We start from the raw sequence: 23,675 nt of genomic DNA, 5'->3' as shown, positions 1-23,675 counted from the left end.
CCTCTGGATTACTGTGTAAGGGAAACTTGCACACAAACTAGTATCCTATAGTGTTTTCAGCACATTCTTGAAAGCAGTTTATATTCTTTATATTCTATGTAGTTGGCATGCTCAAGTACATTTAAAGGACTGTGCCTGTTAGTGACAAAAAATTGTCAGCACTAATGAGACTTGGATAGAAGGTAGCTATTAGCAATACTAAGGTAATTTTGGGCCCATGCAGAAGCAGTATTATAGGCAACTGGTAAGTTTTAATGTGCATCTGAAAAAATTAAGTCTGCAGGGCTTGTGCTTTGAGAATTGTAAATTAGAACTCACATGGCTACATCCTTTCACAAGTCTGGCTTTGGATGTAAGGATGCAGGAACTAAGTGCTAAATCCCCATGATGCAGGAGGGATGAGGGTGCCCACCCCTGCTGTCCTTGCACTGGTTGGTACATCTCATATGCACACTGTACCCTGAGAAGGATCCTAGCTTTAGGTGTTCTCGTCCACTAGTTCAGTTCGTTTGGGAAACTATCTAAGCGTAGTATAAAGTTCTTCCACATATGGTTATTGTTAATTTGGTGTTTTTATGGCAATAGCATCTTGAGGTCTCAATGGAAATTAGAAACCTATTGTGCTAGTTACTGCAATGCATGCATTGTAAGGGGAAGCCAAAGAATGCAACCAGGAAAGCCAAAGAATGTAACCCAGGAAAAGTTCTCCTGTGATGTACTAAGATTCAATGTCTTGTGGAGTAAAATTCATAGAAGGTGAGGAGGGCTGAGACACAACCAAATGATGTGGATGTGGATGAATGACATAATACCAAGTGCTGTTTGTGTGTTTGTGCCTCACTGCAAATGTTCCTCCACTGAGCTACATGAGTGAGGCCTTCCCTTGTACAGCTGGTGTGCTGTAAATGCTAGCCAACACAGGGCACATAGATAATGACTTTAGTTAGAACTGCTAAGTAATGCTCTCTTGATAATCTGCATTAATTCAATTGCTTGCAATCATCTCAATCATCTGTCCAAATTTCTGCTTTTTTTTTTTTAATTTGCTTTCTGATAAACTCACACACCTTGTAACTCTGTGTATATTTCTGTTTTAAATGAGATCTTGAAAGTGCAGTGTGTAGGCAGTTCAGCATGAATGCAAAAGATGCCCTATCAGAACAAAGGCTTAACCTGTTGTCCTAGCCCAGATATCCTTTGAAGACAGTCAGTGTGCTGGTTAGGAGTTATGATAGCTGACAATTATATATATGTGAAGGTAAATATGTGCTTTGGAGTTGAAATGCTTCCGAAATTCAAACATTTGCTTTCAGTCTTTGTCACGCTGACACAAAGTAAAATGAGCTTTTCTTAGTGGAGCAGGTTCTCCAAAAGATGGGTTTTTTTGCAACAGCAAATGCACTTTTGCAGTATTGATTTCCTGCTACATAGACATAACTAACATTTCAGGAGATCTATACATGATTAAAATTTACCTTAGGTCTTTTAATAAAATCACTAGCACCTTTGGGACTCCTTGGCAGGATGAACACTGAACTCTTATCAGTGATTTCAGCACTGCTTAAGCAAAATTTGGATAAAAGTTAGCTGCTACCTCTCTTTTCTCCCAGACAACAACAACAACAAAAACAAGAGCAATTGACTCAGTCTGGTAATGGTTGAGTTGTAGTATAGTTAGGTTGTTAGGTTTGTCCTGACAAGTGCTCTACCGAAAGAACTTGAGTTAAAATAGTTCTGCAGAATGCAGGACACATTGCCAAGAAGTGCTAAGATGTATTGTCACTAGGTTTCTTGCAAAACTCCACACTACAAGCAACGGGGAGATCCGTGCTAAGAAAAGAAAGAGGAACAGCACAGTGTGGCCAATATGTTGTTTTGTTTTTGGAGTAGAGATCAAAGGCTGCTGTGAAGATGAGTCCTTTTGCGTTCGGTGTTGAGGCAATTTCACAATTGTCCTTGTCCTGAAAAGTTTTGGCAGAGACAAGGGTCTCTGGCTGGATTAACATCAGTGGTAGCTGTGTTCATGTTCCCACGCAGTGGGGTTGGATTTGGCTGAAGGTCTTTTAGCTCCTTATCCGTGTCCTTCTCCGCTCTAGACATGACCTCCATCCCACTGGAGGTTGTAGGTGCTCAGCATTTTTAGAGATTTCTCCTTATACATTTTCCTGAAGTCTGTTATAAATTCAGAACGTTCTGACTGAGGTTTTTCATTCAATTTGTGACCAGACAAATCACAACACTGGCCTCCACCATCCATACCTGTCAATTGCTCTGGCATAATGAAGACAGTGCAAGAATCCAAGGTGAAAAATAGAATAGGGTGAATGGAATGAGTTTTTCAAAGTGGAATCTGCAGCTGAATTTCTGATGCATGTGAAATAATAAGCAACCTGAACTGACTAGATCTTTCTTTTAACTGGGGTAATAAAGGTAATGCTTCAGAGGGCAAAGATGGACAGGATTAGGGATTCTGCTGCAGTAGGACGAGCCGTTATTCTGTTGGTGTGTTTCTGTTTTGATGTATGCATGTCTGTGTGTGTGAATGCTGAGTAGATGATACAGGAAACTGAGTAAAGAAGATGTATTCAGTTTGGTTGTGCAGACCAAAATGCCTGACTTAGCTCATATTTGTCTCTGGGAAATCCTAGGACTCAGTAGGACTAGGCTTTGCCTTTTGTTATTTAAAAGCAAACAATCCATCTCCCTGCTTTTTAAAAGGGGCATTCTTTCCCAGGTTTTCAAATAAGAAGGCAGTCGGGTATTTTAAACTGTTTCACGTTGTCAAGACACCACGATGGTCTTGACTGAGCATTTTCTCAATGTAAATCTAGCAGTGCTGAGGTTTGCAGCTGCTCCTGAAGTATCAACATAATTACATAAGTGTGTGCCAGCAGCCGGTGCCTGTGCTGGTGGATCATGTGCAGCACACACATTGCTGGCTGTCCGCAGCGCACTGAAAGCAGAGATTTATTGCATTTACAAAGAGCCATTACAATGCAATTTTAACTTACTGTCATTAAAGGGTCTTACATCATAAGCAATCGCTGTAAAAAGCCTTGGACTGAGATTTATTCTTCATTTTTATAGCATGATTTATTAGAGCCCCCATTATATCTTATAATTCATATCTGAAGGAAATAAAAATCAATTAGGACCTGGCCCTTTCACCTTTACCCGTGCTGGGTAGTGCCTTATGCTCAGCCTGCAGGAAACAGGGACATTCCTGGAGTAAGAGATTGCTAAGAGACAAACGCTCCAGGCAGCCAAATCTGGGTCCTTTCTGAGCACAGGAGAGAAATGTACAAATTATCTGAGAAATGACAGCGCTTTGTTGATCTTCTGGGGGGAGGGAGTGGTTCTCCATAGCTTGAGAGATCGCTGATTTCATGCGATCCTAGCACTGTACCTCCTGGGTACCATTTGGAGTGAATCACGTATTTATATAACGCGGCATTCAGCAGAGAAAACCCAGTCAGCCTTCTAATACTGTTCTTTCCTCAGATCAAATTCAGCATACAGCATCTAAGCTAATTGCAATACAGTTGCAAAGATCTCAAAATGGCTGTTCTGTTAGTGTGATTCCACAAGAATGCACTGAAATTTCATTAAATCAAGCCTATACAAAATGGAAACTCAGCTTTGCCATCTGTATTTGCATGAGAAAGGATTACTTACTTGATTATCAATTAGGGCTCAATTTTTCAATCTGAATACCCCTCTTGCCCTTCTTATTATGAAATACAGCACTTGGATACGATTTGATTGAGTATTAATTGAAGTCATGTGGCTTGAATGGGGATGTATTCTATAGCCCTTTGCAGTGAAAAATGCCATTAAGATTATGAAGAGCTTTGTCGATATCAGAGCTCAGTGTTTTGATGCAATGTGCTAAAGATTCTCAGAACCTTAAATGATTATGAAAATGCATATTTAAATATATACGTTCCTAATAAATTGCTAACATCTATCACACCTCAGTGCTCTGGAATGGAAATATGCAATGCATTTATTAAAAAGGCAGTACGCTGCAATTAATCTGTTATCTTGAACCACACTGCAGGAAAATGCAGTTCTATCCTTGAAGCTGCTGGTAATGCTGGCACTGAATTTCAACAACAGTAAGGCTGCTCCCTCTCTGCTGATTTGCTACCATCTCTCCTTATGTTAAAAGAAAGGCAGTATGCATAGACTGTACTGAAGTAGTACCATAAATATACACAGATCAGTCATGTATTTTAAAAAAGCCAAAAAGATGAGTATCACTCAATGCTAGACCATACAAAATAAGGAAAAACAAATCAGGAAAATAGTTTTCCTAGGTATAGTCTAATGCATCACATTTTTGTGAGCAGTTCTAAAATAGAAATATTACAAATGATCCAGAGATCTTTTTATCCTATGACTTGTGAGGCACCAACACAGAATACCGTATTTTGTTGCCTTTCATTCCTAACTAAAACCAAAATAGCAAATGTCAGGAGAAGGGCAGTGAAAGTAACTGAAGACACATAGGGATGGATTAAAGACAGAAGAGACCAAATACCATCCTGAAACTGGTCACTGGATTCTCATTGATTTCAGTGGCACCAAGGTTACATTTCTAGAAGTATTTTGGGATTGTTTAGTTCTGAAGTCCTTCCTCATATGGAAGTCCCACTCAGCACTGTGGGAGGTGGTGGTGATAGGAAGGCATATATATGTATATGCATATGATTGTATGATCCATGCAATCTTAGCCTTGGCTAAATTGAGTAAATTTTGTAACCTAGAAACATTATAATTAAGAAAGATTTTAAAAAAATATTATGAAAATGGCAACAGATGCCGTTCTTTTTTAAGGTTTCAAAATAATAGAAATAAAATTGGAAATGGGCAAATGGATTAGAAAACAACCCTTCCATGAATTAGAACTGCTAAGCGTGCACTGTGCAGCCAGAGATTTGTCAGGTGGATAACATCATCCCTCTTATCTCCCTGTGAGGTTGTGACTTCAAAGACTGTAAGACTTTGCGGGCAGACATCACATCTTCCTGTGTGTTTCTGAACAACTTGAACCAATGAAGTCGTGATTCTGCACAGCTGCCACGATCAGGTTTTTTTTTCCTTGGCGGTGGCTTTACAATTTATTACTTCTGAAGCCAGAGGAACAATTCACAGGAGTTATTTGTGAGTGTGCTCGTTCCCACCTTGGCTAACTCAGCAGGGACAGAGCCTGGGAGTTGGCCAACGCTTTCCAGCTGGGATGGCAGAGGCTGCTTTGGCCAGCATGCAGAGGAGCCAATACCCGGCTTCCTCGTGGGTTATGTAAGGATTTGTAGTAGCTTTCCCCTCAATGGGAGAAAATAGGAACAAGATGGGATTTTAGGAGCTGTGTTAATAATGAATGACAGAATGGTGGTTAATAGATGTCTATCTGTAATTCCATTATGCTACAAGCGCAGGGGAAACTTCATTTTATGCAAGATTCTCATTTTTGCAGAGCTGTAATGCAGCGTGCAGTTAAAATTAGGCTGTCTGGTTAATTGTCAGTGTGCAGTGAGAATCGCCTCAGTGCAGGATTAGACATGCCTCTGCAGGGGAGCTTTGCAGAAGGGCCCAGGGAGGGACAGCAGCTTCACTAAGGCCCCTTGGAAGAAACCCCCCCAGGAGAGCGGTGCCTGTGGGGAGGGGAGGTGTGGGGGTGGATCTCCTCTTCCTCCCTACCTGCTCACATGTAGTGGGACCACCTGAGGCACCTGTCCCTGGAATATCCCTAGGCCAAGTGCATCCCTGTGGGACGGAAGCAGGAGAAGCTCTCCTTGTGCAGTGATGCTCTCCTGAGCTTGGCCAGGTTAAGGGATGAGCAGAATATCCCCATAGCCTCTCAGCACCAAGAAAGTACAGTTGTCAGGAGGCGGCACCCATAGGCCTTCTCATACCTATAGGATGTATTCTGTACAGAGAAATGATCACAACAAGGTAGAAGCACTCTAGAACGTTCAGAAGAAAGCTGGAAGAAGTTCCTGGGAACCACCTTTTTCTCATGTCTTCCCTGCTATCCTTTTGCTGCCTCCTTCCGTCTTTCAAAAATCCCCCACTGAAAAAAGCAGGTTTGCAGAGGGAGAGAGGGAAGAGTGAGTGATGTTTGCCATAAGCCTCTCTTCTTCCAGATGAGAGCCATATAGCATATGCCAGAATGGCAAGTCAAGCTCTTGAGGACTTTCCATAGGACCCAACCAGCTTTTATTTAAGAACAGTTAAAGTGTTTATTTGGAAGGACTACAAAGCTTTCCTTAGGGTCCATTAATGAAGCTTAACTGTCCAATCTGACTGAGAGCACTGACATGGAATCTCAGCTGAGAGCTCCAGATTCCCAACCACTGACTAACCTAGCAGCTGTGCTTGAACACCAGCACCATCTTATCCTGCTGGGGAGGAGGAGGAAGGGGGCAGAGATGTTAGATACATGCTGGCCAGACTCCCTGTGAAGTCAGTGGGAGCTTTGCTTGTGTACGAACAGCGTGCCCAGATGTAACAATGAAGGAGACGGGGTGCTAGGAAAATATTTTCCATGCACTGTGTGTGTGCAGAACGGCCTGCAATGTCTAACAAGTACAGGAGGCAGGAACTATTACAACATAACTCTCAGTACTCTGCTCCAGTGTCTGTGCAGCTTTCTGTGCAGCTCCGAGCAGGGTTTTCCCTTTGCATCTACTTGCAGAAAATAAATTTACAAAGTTGCCCGAAGATGTGAAAGGATTTCTATTAAGCTTTGAAGAAATGGCTCACCAGTTTGGGTGCCTGGAACGTGAGGTGGTACTTGGCTGCCTGAGGAGATGCTTTTGAAAATCTACCTGGATGCTCACCTGTCTGCATGTGTACCTGGTATCTTTGTAAAGCTGATCTTTTCCACCACCTTATCTGCTGTTCTGTTCTGACCTCCAGGTACCTGCCTTGGCCTCTGGTACCTAAAACATGGAGCCTTTCTGTTATGGAGAAGCGCATTATGCCTTACTTTATTAAGATGGGTGTCTAAGGCAAGGTGTGATGTGAAACAAGCCACCTTCTCATAAGATTTAGAAGCCCATGCAGCAGTTTTATTACGTTTGATCTTTTTAGAAAGAACTACATTATTTAAGAAATTAGTATTTAGAAAACATGGATGTAAATAAACCCAGGCAGTACAAACTGCTAGTAACTGGGATCTTATGCTTTGCTAAAGTTTGCGAACAGACAAAATGTGCAGTTAGCTGATTTTGCCTGCAACACACAAGTGCTCTTCCCTTCTCCCCTGGCCACCTACATCAAGATCTACAATGAGATCGGATATTTAGTATGAGATGGATGCTGGTGAGGCAAGGTAGTCGTAGGTTCTTGTATTTGTAAGCAGTGTTCATCACGGGGCTCCAGGAATGGCTAGGTTTGAGTAAATGCTGAGCCTTCCACAGACAGTTCCTGAATGTTCATTGCATTCATGTGCCACATATAGTCCAGAGAAATCTTGTTTTCTGCAGGTTTTCACTTAACATTCATGTACCACATTCCTACTACTAGTACTTGCCCAAGTGTAATAGTATAAGGATTACGTAAATCAGTGCTTATATTAAGATGTTACTGTGACGTACCATTTGGTGTCCAATATGTACGTTTATAGTAACCATCACTATTACAGGTCTAAGATGAGTTAGGATGACAGGTTTTGTGATGTAAACTTATGACAAAATGGCAGTGTGAATCTAAATTTTTGCAAGGCTAGGATACAGTTAGCAAATGAAAGTAGTGTACACAATTATAAGGGAGGCAGCACCGTTTGTTGCCTGGCTATACCAAGGATTGCTTTAATATACCATTCACTTGTTAATGATGCTATCAATTATTTTACTGTAAATTAGCTATTGTGAGCTTGAGATCTTTTTGCAGTGTCTGTCATTAGGTTACAGGAGTATAAATCAGACTCCCATCTCTTTTTACATCCATAACCATAACGTATGGCTTTTATTAGCAAATGTTAAGTGTCTTTTAATGTCTCCTTAATGGACAGTGTGTGCATGTGTTGATGATGAAAGCCATCTTCCTTCATACGAAATATTAATGCGTATAGCCTGTGTCTCCATAGATACAAGTTAAGGAATGATATTTAACTTATGAAATATTCAGTATATACATTAAGTTCAGAATCTGTATTTTCTATAGTTAACAATCCTTTAGGGAAGGAACGAGTTAAAGGTAAATCAGGGCTTGAATTCTACCGGGTGTGCATATATAACTGTGAATAAATGATATGGCAACCACTGAAAAAAAAATCTCTCTATAAAATGCCTGTTTCTAAATGGAAATACCCCATCCCCATAGAGAATTAGGAAATGGAATTTATATCCTCCTAGGATTCCAGCCTGTAAATCACAAAGAAAGACTCATTATCAGTTATATATTTTGCCCTCCAAACTAAGATACTGGAATGCTTCCAAGGAAAAGGATGTTTCAGTCTCTGTAGCCTTTTCATTGGAGCAGCTTTATCCATTTAGCCTTTGGACCATTCCACAACATCTTGGACAAGAACACTGCTTTGACCTGAGATCTATTTACCGACAGATTCCTGGCCACCAGAGATCTGCTCTTCAAATTAACGCCTGCTAATGTTGGGCTTGATTAAAGGAAGCTAATGAAGCCATTTGAAGGATGCCCTCCAGCCTTCCCTCTCTGTTTCCATGTTCCCTTGGCAGAAATCGGGGATTTGAAAGCTGCAGTTCAACAGCATCATCCTTTCATGTTGTGGTAAATATTTTATTATTCCTTTACCCTCCATGCTGTTTAAAAGAATTCATTTAAAATATTTACTTCTTTGTTCAAGGAGGAAACCTCCAAAGGGTATGCAAACAAGAACGTTTAGAAATGCACCAAGATGTAAGTGCAGGCTCTGCTCCAGCTTTCCCCATTCATTCAGGCTGCAGACCTGGCGGCTCCCTGACGGAGATCTCTGCTCAGCCCAGCAGCCTCCAGCAGCTGCTGTGCCCCCCCCATTCATGCCCAGCCAGCTTCCCTATCTCTGTGCCCTGTGTTTCCACTTCTTTCCCCCATCCATCCTGTTTGCTCCTTAATCTGCTGACTCCTTTGATCCTCCTCAGGAACAATGTTTATCCTCCCACACTGAAGCACCAACCATCACCATGGAGGGCCAGCAGCAATTTTATACCTCCATAAAGGTACGTTTAGGAGAGAAGTGACACCTGCCCAAGCTGATGCCTTTCTGAAGGCACCGTCCTCCACCTATCCCTCCTGCTTACCAAGACAGATGCCTTGGGGGTTAATCCTGCTCTCGCTCTCTGAACTTAATCTTTTCTTTACCTTTGACTACACATGCAGAATCAGGCCCTAGTCAATGTCACCATCCCCATATGTAAAAGCACCAAGGCACTCCTTAGAGGAGTTGTGTGCCTATTTAGGGCCATCTTTATTGCCATCTATGCGGTGAACCACACCAGTGTGCAATCCCTTTCCAAAACTGCTGGCACCGAGAGGGAGAGGTTGTCCTTTGGTAGCCAGGTGAGAAGCCTCTCAGATATTGTCCCTTCACCATGAATGAACCCTCTCCTCTGATTAATACTTTGCATTTCCCTCAAGGGAAAAGACAGAGTGGGGAGGTAAGTGAGCAACTGAATTATCCATTCTCGGAGAAGCAGGATCATAAATATTTAACATGATACGTATGAGAAAAGAGAAGGGAACAGACAGCCTCTCCTGTCCAAGCTAAGCAGCTCTCTAAGCTCCCTGTTTCCATGATCCCTTTTCCATCTTGTACAAGGAGAGCAGTTAGCTCCAAAGAGGGCTGGAGTAGCTGCCTCTCTGCTGGGGCATAGCTGACTGTGGAAGCCTGTGTACAGAGGGAAATACCTGGTGTAACGGAGATCTCCCTTCTCCCACAGGAGTGCCTGGCCTATGAACGGGACCTGCCGCAGGCTGTGTGTTACTAGGAGCCCGCTGGAGAACAAGGGTCTCAGAAGCTCACACGTGAGTACATGAGCTCATGCCACGGCGTCCACTCGGGCCCCACACATGGGACTTTCTTGAGAGCGTGGCCTGCATCCCCAGGTCTGCACACACTTGTTGGGATGCCTGCTCTACCCTGCCTGTGGCACTAAGCCCGGTGCCACCGGGCGGAGGTGGGACCGAGGGGGGAAGCGTTTTGTGAGGGCGCTGGTTGCGTAGCTTACCCTTGCATATCTGGAGGAGTAGGGGTCCTCAAAGAGCGCCCAGATGCGGGGCTGCCACCGTCTCCAGAAGCCCCCAGACCTGCCATCCGGGGAGTCACTGAGCGCGAGGCGTTTTGTCATCTCCAGCTCCTCTTCGCCATCGCCAGAGTCTCCGGTGCCATCTATGTCTCCGTCCTCGGCGCTGCTATCCAGGGGCGCCCCACCAAAGCTGTCCAGAGCCTCTTCGGCGTCGCGGTGCTGCCGGTAGGTCATCCAGCAGCAGGGCTCCACGTCGGTCTCATCGATGCCCCAGAAGGCCAGCTCCTCCTCGTACAGGGGCCCGCACACGTCGGCGGGGCAGTGCAGCTTGCCGGTACGGTAGTAATTCAGGATGTGGGCGAAGACGCCCGGGTGCCGGTCAAAGAAAAACTCATCCGTGCGGGGGTCATAGTCGAAGTGGCTGTGGGCATCGGGCTCGGCGATCCAGGCCAGCCGCGTGCCGGGCAGGGTGCGCAGGGTGCTGCGGTAAGTCTGGTGCCTAGTCCCTCCCACGTTGATCACAATGCGGTCGCTCTCGTCGCCCTGGCCCATCTCGTCTCTTATCAGGCATGTCGCAGCCTCATCCAAGCGAGCACGGAGGGCGGCGAGCCCGCGAGGGGACGGCTGCTCGGCGGCAGGCGCTGCGAAGCCGAGCCCCTCTCCGGGTCAGGGCCCCGCTCCCGCTCGGCGCCCGCGGCCGCGGTTCTGGGGGCTGCCGGGGCCGCGCCGCCGTCGGCTCAGTCAGGGGCGCGGGGGCCGCGGAGGCTGCGGCCGCGGCGGTGGGGCGGGAAGGGGCGGCGGGGACATGCCGCGGGGAGCTGCGGAGGCTGGGGAGCGGGGACGGGGCGGAGGGGGAGGTCCCTGCCGGTTGGATGTGGCCAAGACACCCAGCTGGGAGGGAGGGGAAAAAAAGAAATACTAAGGAAAAAAGAAAAAATCGCGGCAGCGGCGGTGCCCTCCGGCGCTCGGCCGTGGGGCTGCGGGGTCCGAGCCGGCGGCAGCCGGGGGCGGCGGGGCTGCGCCCGCCCCGCCTGGCGGGGGCGGCGGGGCCTCGCTGGTGCTGAACGGACAGCGCCGCGCCGCCGCTGCCTCCTCCTGCGCTCCTCGCCGCGCCGAGCGCGCTGCCTGGCCGGGCTCGGGGCCGGTGCGGGCGGCGGGGACCCGCGACGCCGCCGCCGCTCCTCCCGCTGCCGCCGCCGCTCTCCGGCGGCTCGGTGCAGCCCGCCCGCCCGCTCGCGCAGGCGCGCCGCTCCCGCCCGCCGCCGCGCGCCGGGTCCTAATGCCGGCCGCGCCTCGAGGGCGCCGCGCCCGCCCCCCCTTCGCGGCGACAGTCCGGAGTTGCCCGCCAGCGGGAGCGGTGCCCCGTGCCCCCGTCCCATAGCCCGCCCGAGTGGCGGCTCCGGCAGCGCTGGGGTGAATCCGCGCCGCTCGCCTTCAGGCAAAGCGGCAAAACGCCCCGTCTGCCCCGGTGTACGTGTCCCGTGTGGGGTGCAGGGGAGGGAGACGGGCATGGCAACAGCTGGGGTGAGGAGGGAAGCGCTGCAGGAGCTGTGGTAGGATGCGCCAGAGAGGCCTGAATGCCTGCTTCGCCTGCGTGAATGGCAACAGGTTGCTTATGAGGCTGGCGGGACAGAAGGAAGGCCGAGAGCTGGATGTTTTTTGTCTGCCTGAACTGTGGGAAAAGAGAGCACGGAAATCTGAAGCGTGGTGAAGTTAAGGAATGTGAGGCTGAACCAAGGCAATGCTGTACTGCAGCCACCCGCAGCTGCTGAGCTCCAAGAGCCTCCAAGAAGAGCAGCCAGGCGGCAGCTTAGCGCCAGTGTTGAACATGAAAGGCCGAGGTACAGGGAGGGGTCTGAGAAGCCCCAGCACAGAAAGGCCATCTGAAGTCTTTGAGAGTTGGCAGCAGGAAAGCAGAGAATGAGAGGAGAACGGTGAGCTCGAGCCTGAAATTTGGAAAGGGAAAGGAAAATGAAGATTATAGTTTGTTGATAAAATGACGGCAATTGTTTTGTAGTTCCGCTCACCTATTGTTTCTGATGGTGATGGATGCAGGGGCCAAGGGGAAGCAGGGCAGGGCAGGTCCTGAGGGCCATGGGGGTTAATCCAGAAGAGATTTGAGGTCCTCTCCCAGCCCGTTAGTCTTGCCTTCCATTCACTATATCAGCATTTCCTCTGTAGGAACATCAGTGTTGAGCTCTCAGGTGGCAGTGAGGATGAAAGGAGCCCCTTGTGGCTTCTGGCACTCCACCTTTCTCTCTGGCCTTGGCATTGGCAGGAGCGTGCTGCAGGACCTCAGAAGAACCTGAAAGCGTGCGTTAAGAAATTGGAAGTTTGCTCAAAGGCGGTTTTCATGAGCTCAGGTGGGGAGGCCATGCTTAAGTGACCTGCGAGGTTTCTTTGAAGATACAAAGGCTGCAATTGATAAAGGAGAGTTGGCAGCCGCAGATGAGCTGGGTATTTCAAAAAGAGAATGAGAAGGCTCCAAATCAGAGATCTGTGGGGGAGGGGAAGCAGAAGGATTGGAGCAAGACAGCTGCAGAAACAGGAAACTGTCTTAAAAATATACATTGGAAAAATAAGTTTGTGTTTATACATTATTTTCATGAGGAAAATGAAAGATAGTTTCCAAAGCTTATATTGCAGTCAGAAAATAAGATCTTTATTAAACAAGGAACATAGCAGACAGTAACAGCATATTGACAAAAAAACTTTGCTGGTTGGAGCCTTCCTGGTAGCAATATAAAATTCTGGTTTTGTTTAACAAAATATTTTTCCATGGATGGAAAGGTTTGGACTACAACAGATAAAAGAAACCAAATCATTTTCAAAGATTGTCAAATTTTGGGACAAAACATTTTCTACAGAGGCTCGTTTAATACCAAACTGCATTGTGGCACTCCTGCCCCTCTCACCCCATAATGGTGCTGCAACCATTCCTTGCTCTGTCTCACTCTACCAACCTCCACCTGCTGGGATGCTGAAGGATCTCCCCTAACTCTGCAGTGTTTTTCACGGCTGTAATGAGGTCCTGTAATCCAGTGTGTACACGAGATGAACATATGTATATATTTGTCACAGTCAGGCATTCAGCCTTTTCAGTTTCAATAGCAGTGGCTCCTCTTCTGTGCTTTCAGACTTGTGTTACAGATGATGCACTCGCTTGTGGAAGCAGCATCGTCCATATATCTCCACTGCCTTCAGTTAAAGAATGAATGAAAGAGTAAAAGTTCGGGTTCCATGTCAACCACCTGAAAAAAGTCCTCTCTGTGCATCCCTGCTGGGTGTCTTCTCTACCCAGGAAAAAGAAGTTGTGCAGGGAGGACTTTATAGGAAGGTGGATGTGCATGTCCAGGAATCACCTTGTTTTTCTCTGCTAGTTCTTGTCATATTTAAGTTAAATTAGCAGTTACGCTTACTGAGATTTACTTGCTAAAAAGGAATGAAAACAGTTTTAAGAGCACTGGGAGACCTGTGTGGGAGGCACGGATTTGGTAGATTGAGCAAGGAGATCACAGTCTGGAAAAGGATTCTGGTAAAGCAGCAGCAGGAGGAGGTAATGTTATCATAAATTCCCAAATGATGTTGGCCTCAGAATTGTGTTTTATTTCCCTAGCTGATGCTGGTGACAGATTTTGATGGTCATCTGTCTTGAGCTGTGGCTAACCAAAGCCTGGTGTGAGTAGGAGAAAGACTGCAGAGTTCAGGAAGACTTTTCAATGTGAGAGGCTGCAGCTGCACAGCTGCTGTTCAGGAGAGAATATATGTGCTTTGAGCAGCCTCATTAAAGTCACTGGGAGTGCTTACAACCTTAGCTGTTCATCTGAATCAACGCTTTTAGTGGTGACAGTGGAAATACAGCTTTGAGCTATAGATCTGTTTTATTTTTCAAACTCCTATGCAAAAGATCATCTGTCCCCTTACTAATTTTATCCTTTGTGTTAGGTCACCCTACTGCCCCCTGTGTTGTGATGACACAGGCAGAGGAAGTCTTTCTTTCACCTCTGTGTCTGGAGTCCTGGCATCACCTTTGCTGACCTATGCTTCAGCATCCCCAGGGTAACAGGATACAATGAAAGGTAGGTTGTCTTCCAGAAAGAAGTTTCTACCTAATAATTCAGCTGAGAATTTCAGTGATTTCTAATCATATCTCCAAAGGAGTTTAAGGAGTTTTCTTTTCAATGGATGGGGGGGATGACTGAGCATATATTCCTTAATATTTCTGTATTTAGTAAGTATTCACCTTTGAGCAAAATTATAGCTTTGTTTTCTTTTCATTATGAAAGATGGATTGATAGATCAAAATTTAAGAGTGCTGTATAAGCACGAGAAACACACAGGGAAGGTTTGCTTTATGCTTTGGTACTTTCCTAGTATAACAGTGTCTCATTTTGCATACCTGAGAGTACCCGAGGTACTTAACAAGGATATACCAACAGTGGTGATAGCTAATGAAACACTCCTTAAATTTAAGCCTGCCATTCTGAGTTCATCCATCAGTTTGTACTCAAAGACACAGCTTCTTATAAAAACTTGTTGACCGATTCTAAGAAAAGTGACAATATAAGGAGAGAAAAGAGACATTTATAAAACCTAGGACTTTATGTACAACTATGAATACATCTGGAGAGCACATTTAAAATGTTTTAAAGCCGGGGGAAGCTGAGAGGGAGAGATTTATTTCTGAGAATTATAATCTCAAAACAAAAAGCAGCCAGGGTTGGAGCACCGATTTTGCAATTGTCGAATGCTATAACTCAGTCTGTGCTGTCTTGTATTAAATTCATGACAATTCAACAGTATTCCAGTGCAGTTCTTTATCAGTTCTAGATTACATCACGCTGTGAATTGCTGTCTGTTAATATTGATCTTTGTAAATCATTTGGAATCAAATGGAAAGCTGCGATGCACTTCAAAATGCAGTGTACTCACTCTGTCCTTGAAACTGATTTAAAAACAAACAAAGCTGCACTTGCAAAGATGATATTACTGTTCTGCAAGGTGAGATTTACCCCTTCGGACTGTCAATAGTTGGATGAAAGCCTTCCATGGAAAAAATGAGAATGAGGGAGAAAATAATTTGTTGTTGCTTGATGTCGACTGAGGGAGACACAGAGGTGCCGCGTGCCTGAAGGGCTCACATCACAGTCAGAAAGCCTGATTCAAAAGAACTCATCCCGCTTTTAGTAAGATAGTCACAGAAATAGAAGCTAGACAGATTGAATGCTAGCTCCTGCACACTTACCTGGCTAGGTTTGGGCATTTTTTTCCCCTTTCTTCACAGAAGCACAGAATTATAGGGGTTGGAAGGAACCTCAGGAGATCATTTAGTCCAAACCCCTCTGCTAATGGTTCCCTACAGTAGGTTGCATAGGGAATTTTGAGTATCTCCAGAGACAGAATCTCCACAACAACCTCTCTGGGCAGCTTGTTCCAGTGCTTTGGAGGTTATTTTCATCTAGTTGCCTAAATTTTGCTTAAATATGTACTTCATTTTTATCCATGTTCTTCAAATATTGCTTGGCTTTGCTATGAGCTGAGAAATATTTGCTGTGCTGCACCTGCTGACTGCGTTTTGTTCTCCATCCGTTTGTACTGGGCTGCATTTGATTGTGAGTGAAGGTTGCTTTAAGAATCCCTTTAGGATCCTTAACAAAGAGAAATATCAGTATTGAACAGGCGCATATCAAACTGTGAGACAAATGAAAGTTGTTCTGGGGAAAAAAAAAAAAAAAGAAAGTAATATCATGTCATGTTAGAGATCATCACAGGTCTTTACTCATTCCGTTAACTCAGTGGAACTCCCACCTGCAATGATCTGATTTCACTGAAAGTTCTTGGGAGGTGGAAACTGAGTAAATAGGTGTGAGATTGTGCACACAAGGCAAGGTGGCAGTAATGTTCTGCTGCTTCTTGAAGGCCTGGGATGGTGTCCAGACCCTATTTCTCTTAGGGAGAGAGAAGAGCAGTGAACACTGCAAATGGCTATTATCTGCCTTAGAGCCAGCACCTGCCTGAAAGCAGCACGTAGCTGGATTGGGCCAGGCACCGTGCTTCTCTTGGAGCATGTGTTAACCTCAAATGATTTTGAAGATATACTTTACTCAAGACCGTAGTAAAAGTGTCAGGATTTACCTTGTATGAACATTCCCTAACACAGAAATCATCCTCAAGAAATCATGGAGCTAAATCACAGCAAAAAGCTGCTTTCAGTAACTGAAATAAGGCATACAGCTTTGCTAATGTGATGCTTTGTTCTATGAAGGGTATAGATTTGTCTCTGTCTTCCTGTTGCTGATCTAGGAGAAATCCAGCAAAACAAGCAGCTGGTGATGAGGAAAAGTCAACTTACAATATTGGAAGATTGGTGTCAGCGCATAACGAAAACATGCTTATAGAAGCTGCTAAATATGTGTTACTAGGAGCTGAGCGCAGGAATCCTGAAGTCTCTAAATCTGCATGTTCAAAAGAGTAAATGCATGCACGTATAGCAGAACTGTGTGGCTCCTACCACGTGCTACCACTACAGCTCCAAAAGCGGCCAGTGATTTGGCTTTGCTTTATTAGTAGTTGATCTGTTTTGGGGAGTCCTCTGAGGTCTTTAACTTTCTGAGATTGACCTAATCATCTTCTTTTTTTTTTTTTTTTTCTGAAAATGAAAGCCTGCTAATGCTGGGTGACGTTTTTAAAATCTCAGCCAACTTGCAGGTGCATGAACATAGCAACAGGCACAAACCCATCACACAGACTATTTACAGAATACAGAACAGGAGGCACTGGTCTTTTCTTAAGCAAAGTGTGTGGTTCTCAGTGCCTCAAGTACATCCTTTTCACTTGACCACACACATGCAAAAATTGGGGTCTCCAATGGAAGAGGATAGAACATGCTGCATTATGCACAGAACACATGCTTGCCTAACAGCTGACTATTTCTCTAATACATCAAAATAATTAGAACATTTCTTTCTCTGTTTTTAAATTGAAATGAGAGGTTTACTTTTGTTGAATGATTCACTTTTCACAACTGTTATTATTTCTCAAGCTTACACTGAGTCTGCAGCAGCAACTGAAATGTTCTCAGACAATCGAGAAGGAAAATAGCCTGTAAATCTTTATTGGTATAAATGGTTCATAAAGCTGGGTGTTGAAAGGTAAGCATAGTTGAAATAAATCTGAACAGTGCTGACTCCAGTGTTTAAAGCATTGGTTAAATCTCTTGATTAACCCAGCTCCTCAATTTTTGACACGAATCAATAATTCTGAGATGTCTTTGCTTTTCTCTGGCTTTGTGATTATTTATGTGGACAGTGCCATGAAATATGATGTTTAATGCTGTTGAAGTAGTTCTTACATGCTGCATATGGTTGTAGTTCAATAATTGGCACTAAGAGTAAAATGGACTGTGTTTCTTTTGTAAGTAAACAGGATTTATACAATACAAGTGTGAATAAATGGAAAGCAAGATCCACATTCTGACACAAATCTTCAGCCAGCTGTTGGGCATGCAGATTTCCTGATTTTTGTTTGTTTTTGAACCTGTGGCTCAGCACTACCAGCAGTCTGTTGTTCCAGTGAGAGCTAGATCAGAGCTAATGGTGCCAGGATGTGCTGGAGCTGTGTGCTCCAGGGAACAGGAAGATGCTCTACCCATAGTTTCCTGGACGTGGGAAGAAGCCTTCCCTAGGAATTGCAGTGCAGAAGAGCTGCACTGGTCCAGCAGATAGTGGCTGATATTCCTGCTAGCACACAAGATTTTCAGCAGGTTTGTATTTAAATGGTTGGCTTACTAAGCACAGTGCTATGCTTGTTCCTAAGACACCGCTTGTTTAGTCATTGTTTACTCATGGAGTGATTCATGGGTGGATTCTGCCAGGCTTTGCAGATGTACTCCCCGCCTGTAGGTATCCGTGAAGTAAAGGGTTGGGGAATAACAGGGAATCAAAGAAATATCATGGTGGCACAAGGTACTCAGAGTTGGCCAACAACAGTTCAGAAGTGGGCCCTCCTAATTTAGGCTCCTTTCTCATGCAAAACTGGACCTTTATTTGCTTTTAGGGTGGATGCCTGTCCAGCAACAGAGCCTGCAGGAGCGTACTTACTGGCTTTCCTATGAAGGGATGAGAGAAAGGGGTACCCAGTTTGTAAATCTGTAAGGGCCAGTCTTCTGTGAAATTTTTCAGCCTGTAATTAAAAATGAAACATATTTCTACAGGTTATTTTAAAATTGTTCTCCAGCTTACAGACATCCAGCCTATTTAAAACATGGAGAAAAATATTGCTTCCTAAAATTAATTTCAAAATGTTTTAGCCTTTTATTTGCTTTATCATGTTAATCCCCTTAAGAGCCCTTCAGCAGATTAAGAGATCTCCATGCAGAAGTACTCAGTGGTGCTGTGCTTCTGTAGCTCAGTTTGACCATCGTATAAAGCAAGCAGAGAAATACATCCTGAAAAGAACAGTGCATCCCAGAAAAGGTGGTGTGGGAATTCAGTGAACTTACTGTCCATTCTCCTTAGTGTATGTTTATATAGTTTTAGCAGGTGTATTTGTCCATATGTACCAAAATGTGTCTAATACTCACTGGGACAAAACCTGGATGAGTACATTTGGATTGCTAATGGGTTCTTTTTCAGCTTCATTTCCACATTATGTTACATCTCTTATCCTACCGATTATTTCCCCCCCATCCTCACTAAGTCTGAGTGAGAACTGCAGAATGTGTCTAATTTTTTGAGAGGTATTTTATAGTAGTTTGAAAGAAAAAAATGTTTAGACATAAAGGCTTTCATTTTTTGCCACACAACAGCAAAAGTCCAAGAGGTTTGAAGAGCACTTAATCCAGTTGGAAATCAGGCTAGGGATGATATATCAAATATGAATTAAAACTTTCAATGTTGAAAATATAAAGCTAATTACCTTGGATAAAAAAAAAAAAAGAAAGAAAGAAAAAGTACAGTCTTTTAATTCACTCCAGCCGATAAACAGTTGATAGCAAGTTAACAAGCACATAAGCCGTGATGGGAAAACTTAACAGATGAGTCCTATGGACCTAGACATCTGCTCAGCCAACCAAGATTTCCAAAAGATCGGCTGCATGTCTGGAAACGTAACCACTGGTGTCTAAAATAGAAGATAGGGAAGCAGAAGTTGCTTTTTTTGTTGGGTTTGTTGTGTTTTTATTTTCATATTGTATGCTGTACCAGAAGAAAAAAAAAAAAGGAGGCAAAATCCAACCAACCAACAGACAAACAAACAAACAAACCAGAGCCACCTGTAATGGTGGTGGTCAAGAATTGCTTGAAAGGCATATGCCTCAAGTCACAACAAAGCAAAGATATGTCAAAGTTATTTTGCTTTAGCTACAAAATATACATGCAGGAACACTACATACCTAGGAGGCATGAGGGTTAAACAAACCTATCAGTCTTCCCTGTCTATTCAGTAACTTGCATTTAAAAGAGGGAGCATTATTTTGTCAGTCATATCTGAGATACAGATTTCTCTTTCGTCATTGATGTGCAGCAGAACTCTGAATTCTGGCTGCAAAAAAGGTGCCAGAGAGCAGATGAGGCAAAATGACAGATTCAGGTAAAACATGAGCAGGAGGCTCACAACAAGTAATGCAGTGCGTGCCAGTCCTGCTCTTCCCTGGAGATGGGGCAGAACTGCCTCAGAAAGAACAGATGGAAACAGCTGCCAACAGATGAACACTGGAAAGGATTCAAGCCACAGTGCTTGCAGCAACTCAGGAGTTAGAGGCCTGAGCTTACCATGACAGGTATTAAGTTTTTGAACCAGACAGCTGTCGGTCAATCCTTAGATATGGGAGCAGAAAAAGCTGTTGTAGAATGAAAGCCATCTATAAGACATTCTCTGGTATCTTTGTAATTCTGGTATGAAAAAGTAAAGTACGTCTCTAACCACAGTGCTCCAGAACAAATTTGTCACATTGAATTCCTTCATGCTCCTAGACAAAACAGATCTGAGCTGTTGGGTCTGTAAAGTCTTGCTTACACTTCTGCATGGGGAATTCAGGTGGGTTGCATTTAACTAATAGGAGCTTGCAGTTTTTGCATGTCTTTCTTACAGAAGAGGATACCAAGAGAGATGTTGGAAAACTGAGCCCTGATGACCTTTCTCAGAACTTGAACCAAACAGTGCTTTCAGTAGAACAGCGTCTTCCTCTTTCGTGCCCACGATGAAGTCAAAGCACCCCACAGAAGGCCTGTAATGCTTATAAGTGAGTTTTGCCTGGACGGAAGCAAGCCACCAGAGCTTATTTCTCACAGAAGTCCTACGGTAAGAGGCTTCTTTAAGCTGTGGTTGTGCATAGTACTAAAATTAAAAGAACACTGCTAATGTATTTTTTGTGATTATGTTTGTGCCATAATTCATTCACTCAAAACAGTGGTTTCTCTTGACCTTGAGATAAGATTTAACAGGTGGCAAAAAGATAAATTTAGGAAATTCAGTGACGTAATGCTGATAATTTTATGTTGTCTTGCATATTTTCTATCACACCATGAAGAATAAATAAATTGCAGAAGCTAAAGTGTCCTTGGCAAACAAACAAAGTAGCACCCTGTGATATTTTTACCTTTGCTTCTCCTCACCAAACACACTGCTCACTCCCACAGAGCTTGAAATATTAACCCAGCATGTTAATTTATTTCTTCCAGAATTGCCCTGGCTGTTGGATTTAACTTCACTCTTGGGAGTACTCCTAAACCAAATGGCTGACTCCATCTCTAGCTTTGTTAATTAGGCACATTACTTTGTTGCTTTTTTTTCACATTGTTTAATGTAATTGGCATTTGTACAGCTTTTTAAAGCCATGTTTGGGCCTACATTTTGTACAGCTGTCTCTGATCTGCAAGCCTTCAGAGTGTAGAACATCTGTGCTAAGTACATCCCATGATTCCTTTCCAAAATGAAGGAAATGACTGGTGTGACACATGTTCAGCTCTGTGTACATTCATATTTCTATGGCATTGCACTTGTAATGAGAGCATTAAATGTCCTGTTTGAGGAAGAGAACTTCATCTACAAGCTGCTGTGATAATGTTTGCCTATACTACAGTCTTTGTCCCAACCACTTTTATGCAACTCATGGGGATATGTTACCATATAGACATAAAAGCCTGTGATTTTTCACATCTTGCAAGCCATGAATTCCTACAGATAAGGGTACCAAAGTTGTGACAACTGCCAAGAAAGACTGACGGAGTTACAGTTAGACAGACATTCAGCTCATTAATTTCAGTTGTCTTGGCATGAGATGATATTCTGTACCTGAATTGAAGAAATATATATAAAAAAATTAGGAAAAAAAATAGACGTATGCATTGGAGAAATGGTCTAACTCTCTTTTTTATACAAATGCTGCCCTCCAGTGGTGTAGAAAAAAAAAAAAACACCATATCAAACAACAACCGATAAATGCAGTGCTTATTGATTGCAGTAATGAAATTTCTGCTCACATTGTAGCAAGTAGGAAAAACTTGTACCTCTCAGTATTGCTTGGATTGTCTAGGCTCCAGCCTCAGGAAACCCACATGTGGCATAAGGCAAGGTGAAGGTAGTTGTAATAACAGGATATTGCTTTACCAAGATAGGCCTTCTAGCTCTCTTCTGTGAATGATCAACTGAAAATAAATTCTTTCCCATTAATGGCAGAATCATAATGCTCTGCCACTCAGTGACAGTCAAAACTGCTGACTTCAAATAGAACCACAGGTGAGGAAATAGTTAGAAGTTGAATGAACAGGGTTCAGAGGGCATTTGTTCCCAAACATGATGGATTCTCTGAATGAAAGCAGCCTGGCTGGCAGTCAGTCAGACACAGTGCAGCACTCAGCGGCTGTCACTCAACCACGGGGACCATTCTGTCCTCCCAGGATGAATCCTGATGCAGAATATGAATCCTGATGAGCCACACGTAAAGCACAAGTCATTCAGATTTGTCTTTCAGTTGTGGCAAGCAGTATTATGATTGTTTTAGTAAAGCCTCAGTGTGAAGGAGTGTTGCATGACCAAAGTGTAAGGTAGATGATTTTTAGGTGTGTTGCCTCTGTGCTTCCTTGCATGGCTTGAAATGTTCTTTCCAAACGTGTGAGATCATTTCTCAGCACTAGTCCTGTTCTACACCTGCATTTCAGGTGAAGGTGGGACTGCATGCCAGGAAGATTCACACCCTGCTGAAGGACTCCTCCACCAGAGAATGGCACTGCAATCCTTCTGCCATCTCCTGCTCTTGTGCATGTGCTTTTGTTATGTAAACAGTCTCCCCCAGCACTTCTAACATCTCAGCTGCACAATGAAGCCAAACCCTTTCTCTTTCCTTTTGTCTTCTTTTTCACATAAATTAACCAAACAAAAATAGGCTGTTTTTCCCAAATTTGTGCATTAATAGACAAAAGAACTAGCTATTCCTTCAATTTTTCATTCTCTCTCCTTAGAAGCTTCTTTGGTAATGAAATGTTTGACTTTTCCAACATGTTTTTCCTGTTGTATGGGGCTCCAGGTGCTGAATGAAAGCTGTGACTGTTTTTGCTGTCTCCCCCACCTACTGATTACCTGAAAAGATGAGAAAACAGAACGTTGAACTCACCTCAAGGAAATTCGGAAATTGTGGCAATTTGAAAGTTGTCCAGCAGATGCTGCTGTCGGACAAAGGAAACCAAACGGCTCAAGGTCAGTTTAAATGGGTTAGGGAATGCTTCAGAGGGCTTCTGCAGTTCCAGGTTGTTATTCAGCATCTCAAATCTGGTTCATAGAGACTGGGAGACCCATCTCTCAACCGTGTGCTTGCAACATTAGGTGACTGTGCTGAGCCCCAAAACTCTGAATAATTCAATCTGATTCCAAGCAAAAAAAATAAATACAAACAAACAAAAAAAACCAAAACAACCAAAGCACCAAACCCACTGGCATTACAACCTCCCTCCCTCTCTCTGATGGAGTGGGCTACTGGTTGTCAGTTTTTTAATGCATTTTCATATAAATAATAGAAAGCTTCACTTCACATGCAGCATTTTCCTTCCTGTTGATGAATATAGGATTATTTGTTGAGTCTTATCCGATGTTGCTAAGACGTGGAAGATAAGTTAGTGATGTTTTAGAAAGAAATGTGAGCTTAGTGTCATGCCAACTGTATTATTGAGAAGACTCTGAGGTTTTTTGTAACTCTGTGGTTATAAGGTAGATCAGCATTCATTAACTTACATTGTACAGATGTTATTCAGAAGTATCTACCTATGTGAAAGCTATATTTCTGGGTCTTGCCCATAGGGATGTCTCTAGGTTCCTTCTGCTGGCTCAATAGCTTTATGTCAGACATTGCTAACTCCTGGTGAGACCTCGGTGGGAAAAGACAAAGGAGGCTCTTCTGTGTGACACTAGGGCTCATTTTGTCCCGTTAGCCCTGAATCTCAACTATTGACTGTCAAACCACAGGTTTCTACTCAA

At 43.9% G+C, this 23,675-nt stretch overlaps 2 protein-coding genes across 9 annotated transcripts in view; one reads left to right on the top strand and one right to left on the bottom strand.

Annotated features, from left to right (window-relative positions):
• The window catches only part of KCNC1 (potassium voltage-gated channel subfamily C member 1), a 116,312-nt gene extending 105,084 nt beyond the window's left edge, over positions 1-11,228 (bottom strand). For 3 of the 7 annotated variants that reach the window (XM_090140532.1, XM_090140536.1, XM_090140537.1), the window contains exon 1: positions 10,191-11,228. In XM_090140532.1, coding sequence (XP_089996658.1) covers positions 10,191-10,760 — 570 coding nt within the window. In that variant the 5' untranslated portion in view covers positions 10,761-11,228. The remainder of the gene's footprint in view (positions 1-10,190) is intronic. The other 4 variants (XM_031614015.2, XM_090140538.1, XM_090140535.1 and 1 more) reach the window with 3 other exon arrangements.
• Positions 1-23,675, top strand: part of TPH1 (tryptophan hydroxylase 1) — a 282,192-nt gene that overhangs the window by 252,647 nt on the left and 5,870 nt on the right. The window contains exons 27-32 of one of the 2 annotated variants that reach the window (XM_090140548.1): positions 8,572-8,754; positions 9,105-9,182; positions 9,903-9,987; positions 14,154-14,287; positions 20,298-20,507; positions 22,732-22,901. The gene's annotated coding sequence lies outside the window, so the exon portion shown is untranslated. Of the gene's footprint in view, positions 1-8,571; positions 8,755-9,104; positions 9,183-9,902; positions 9,988-14,153; positions 14,288-20,297; positions 20,508-22,731; positions 22,902-23,675 lie in introns of those variants that run through there. The other variant, XM_090140539.1, reaches the window with a different exon arrangement.

Source organism: Phasianus colchicus, chromosome 5 (genome assembly GCF_987193195.1).
Source record: "Phasianus colchicus chromosome 5, bPhaCol1.hap1.1, whole genome shotgun sequence".
Classification (NCBI taxonomy): domain Eukaryota; kingdom Metazoa; phylum Chordata; class Aves; order Galliformes; family Phasianidae; genus Phasianus; species Phasianus colchicus.
Note: the sequence above shows the minus strand (reverse complement) of the source record. Positions and strands in the feature narration are given on the sequence as shown.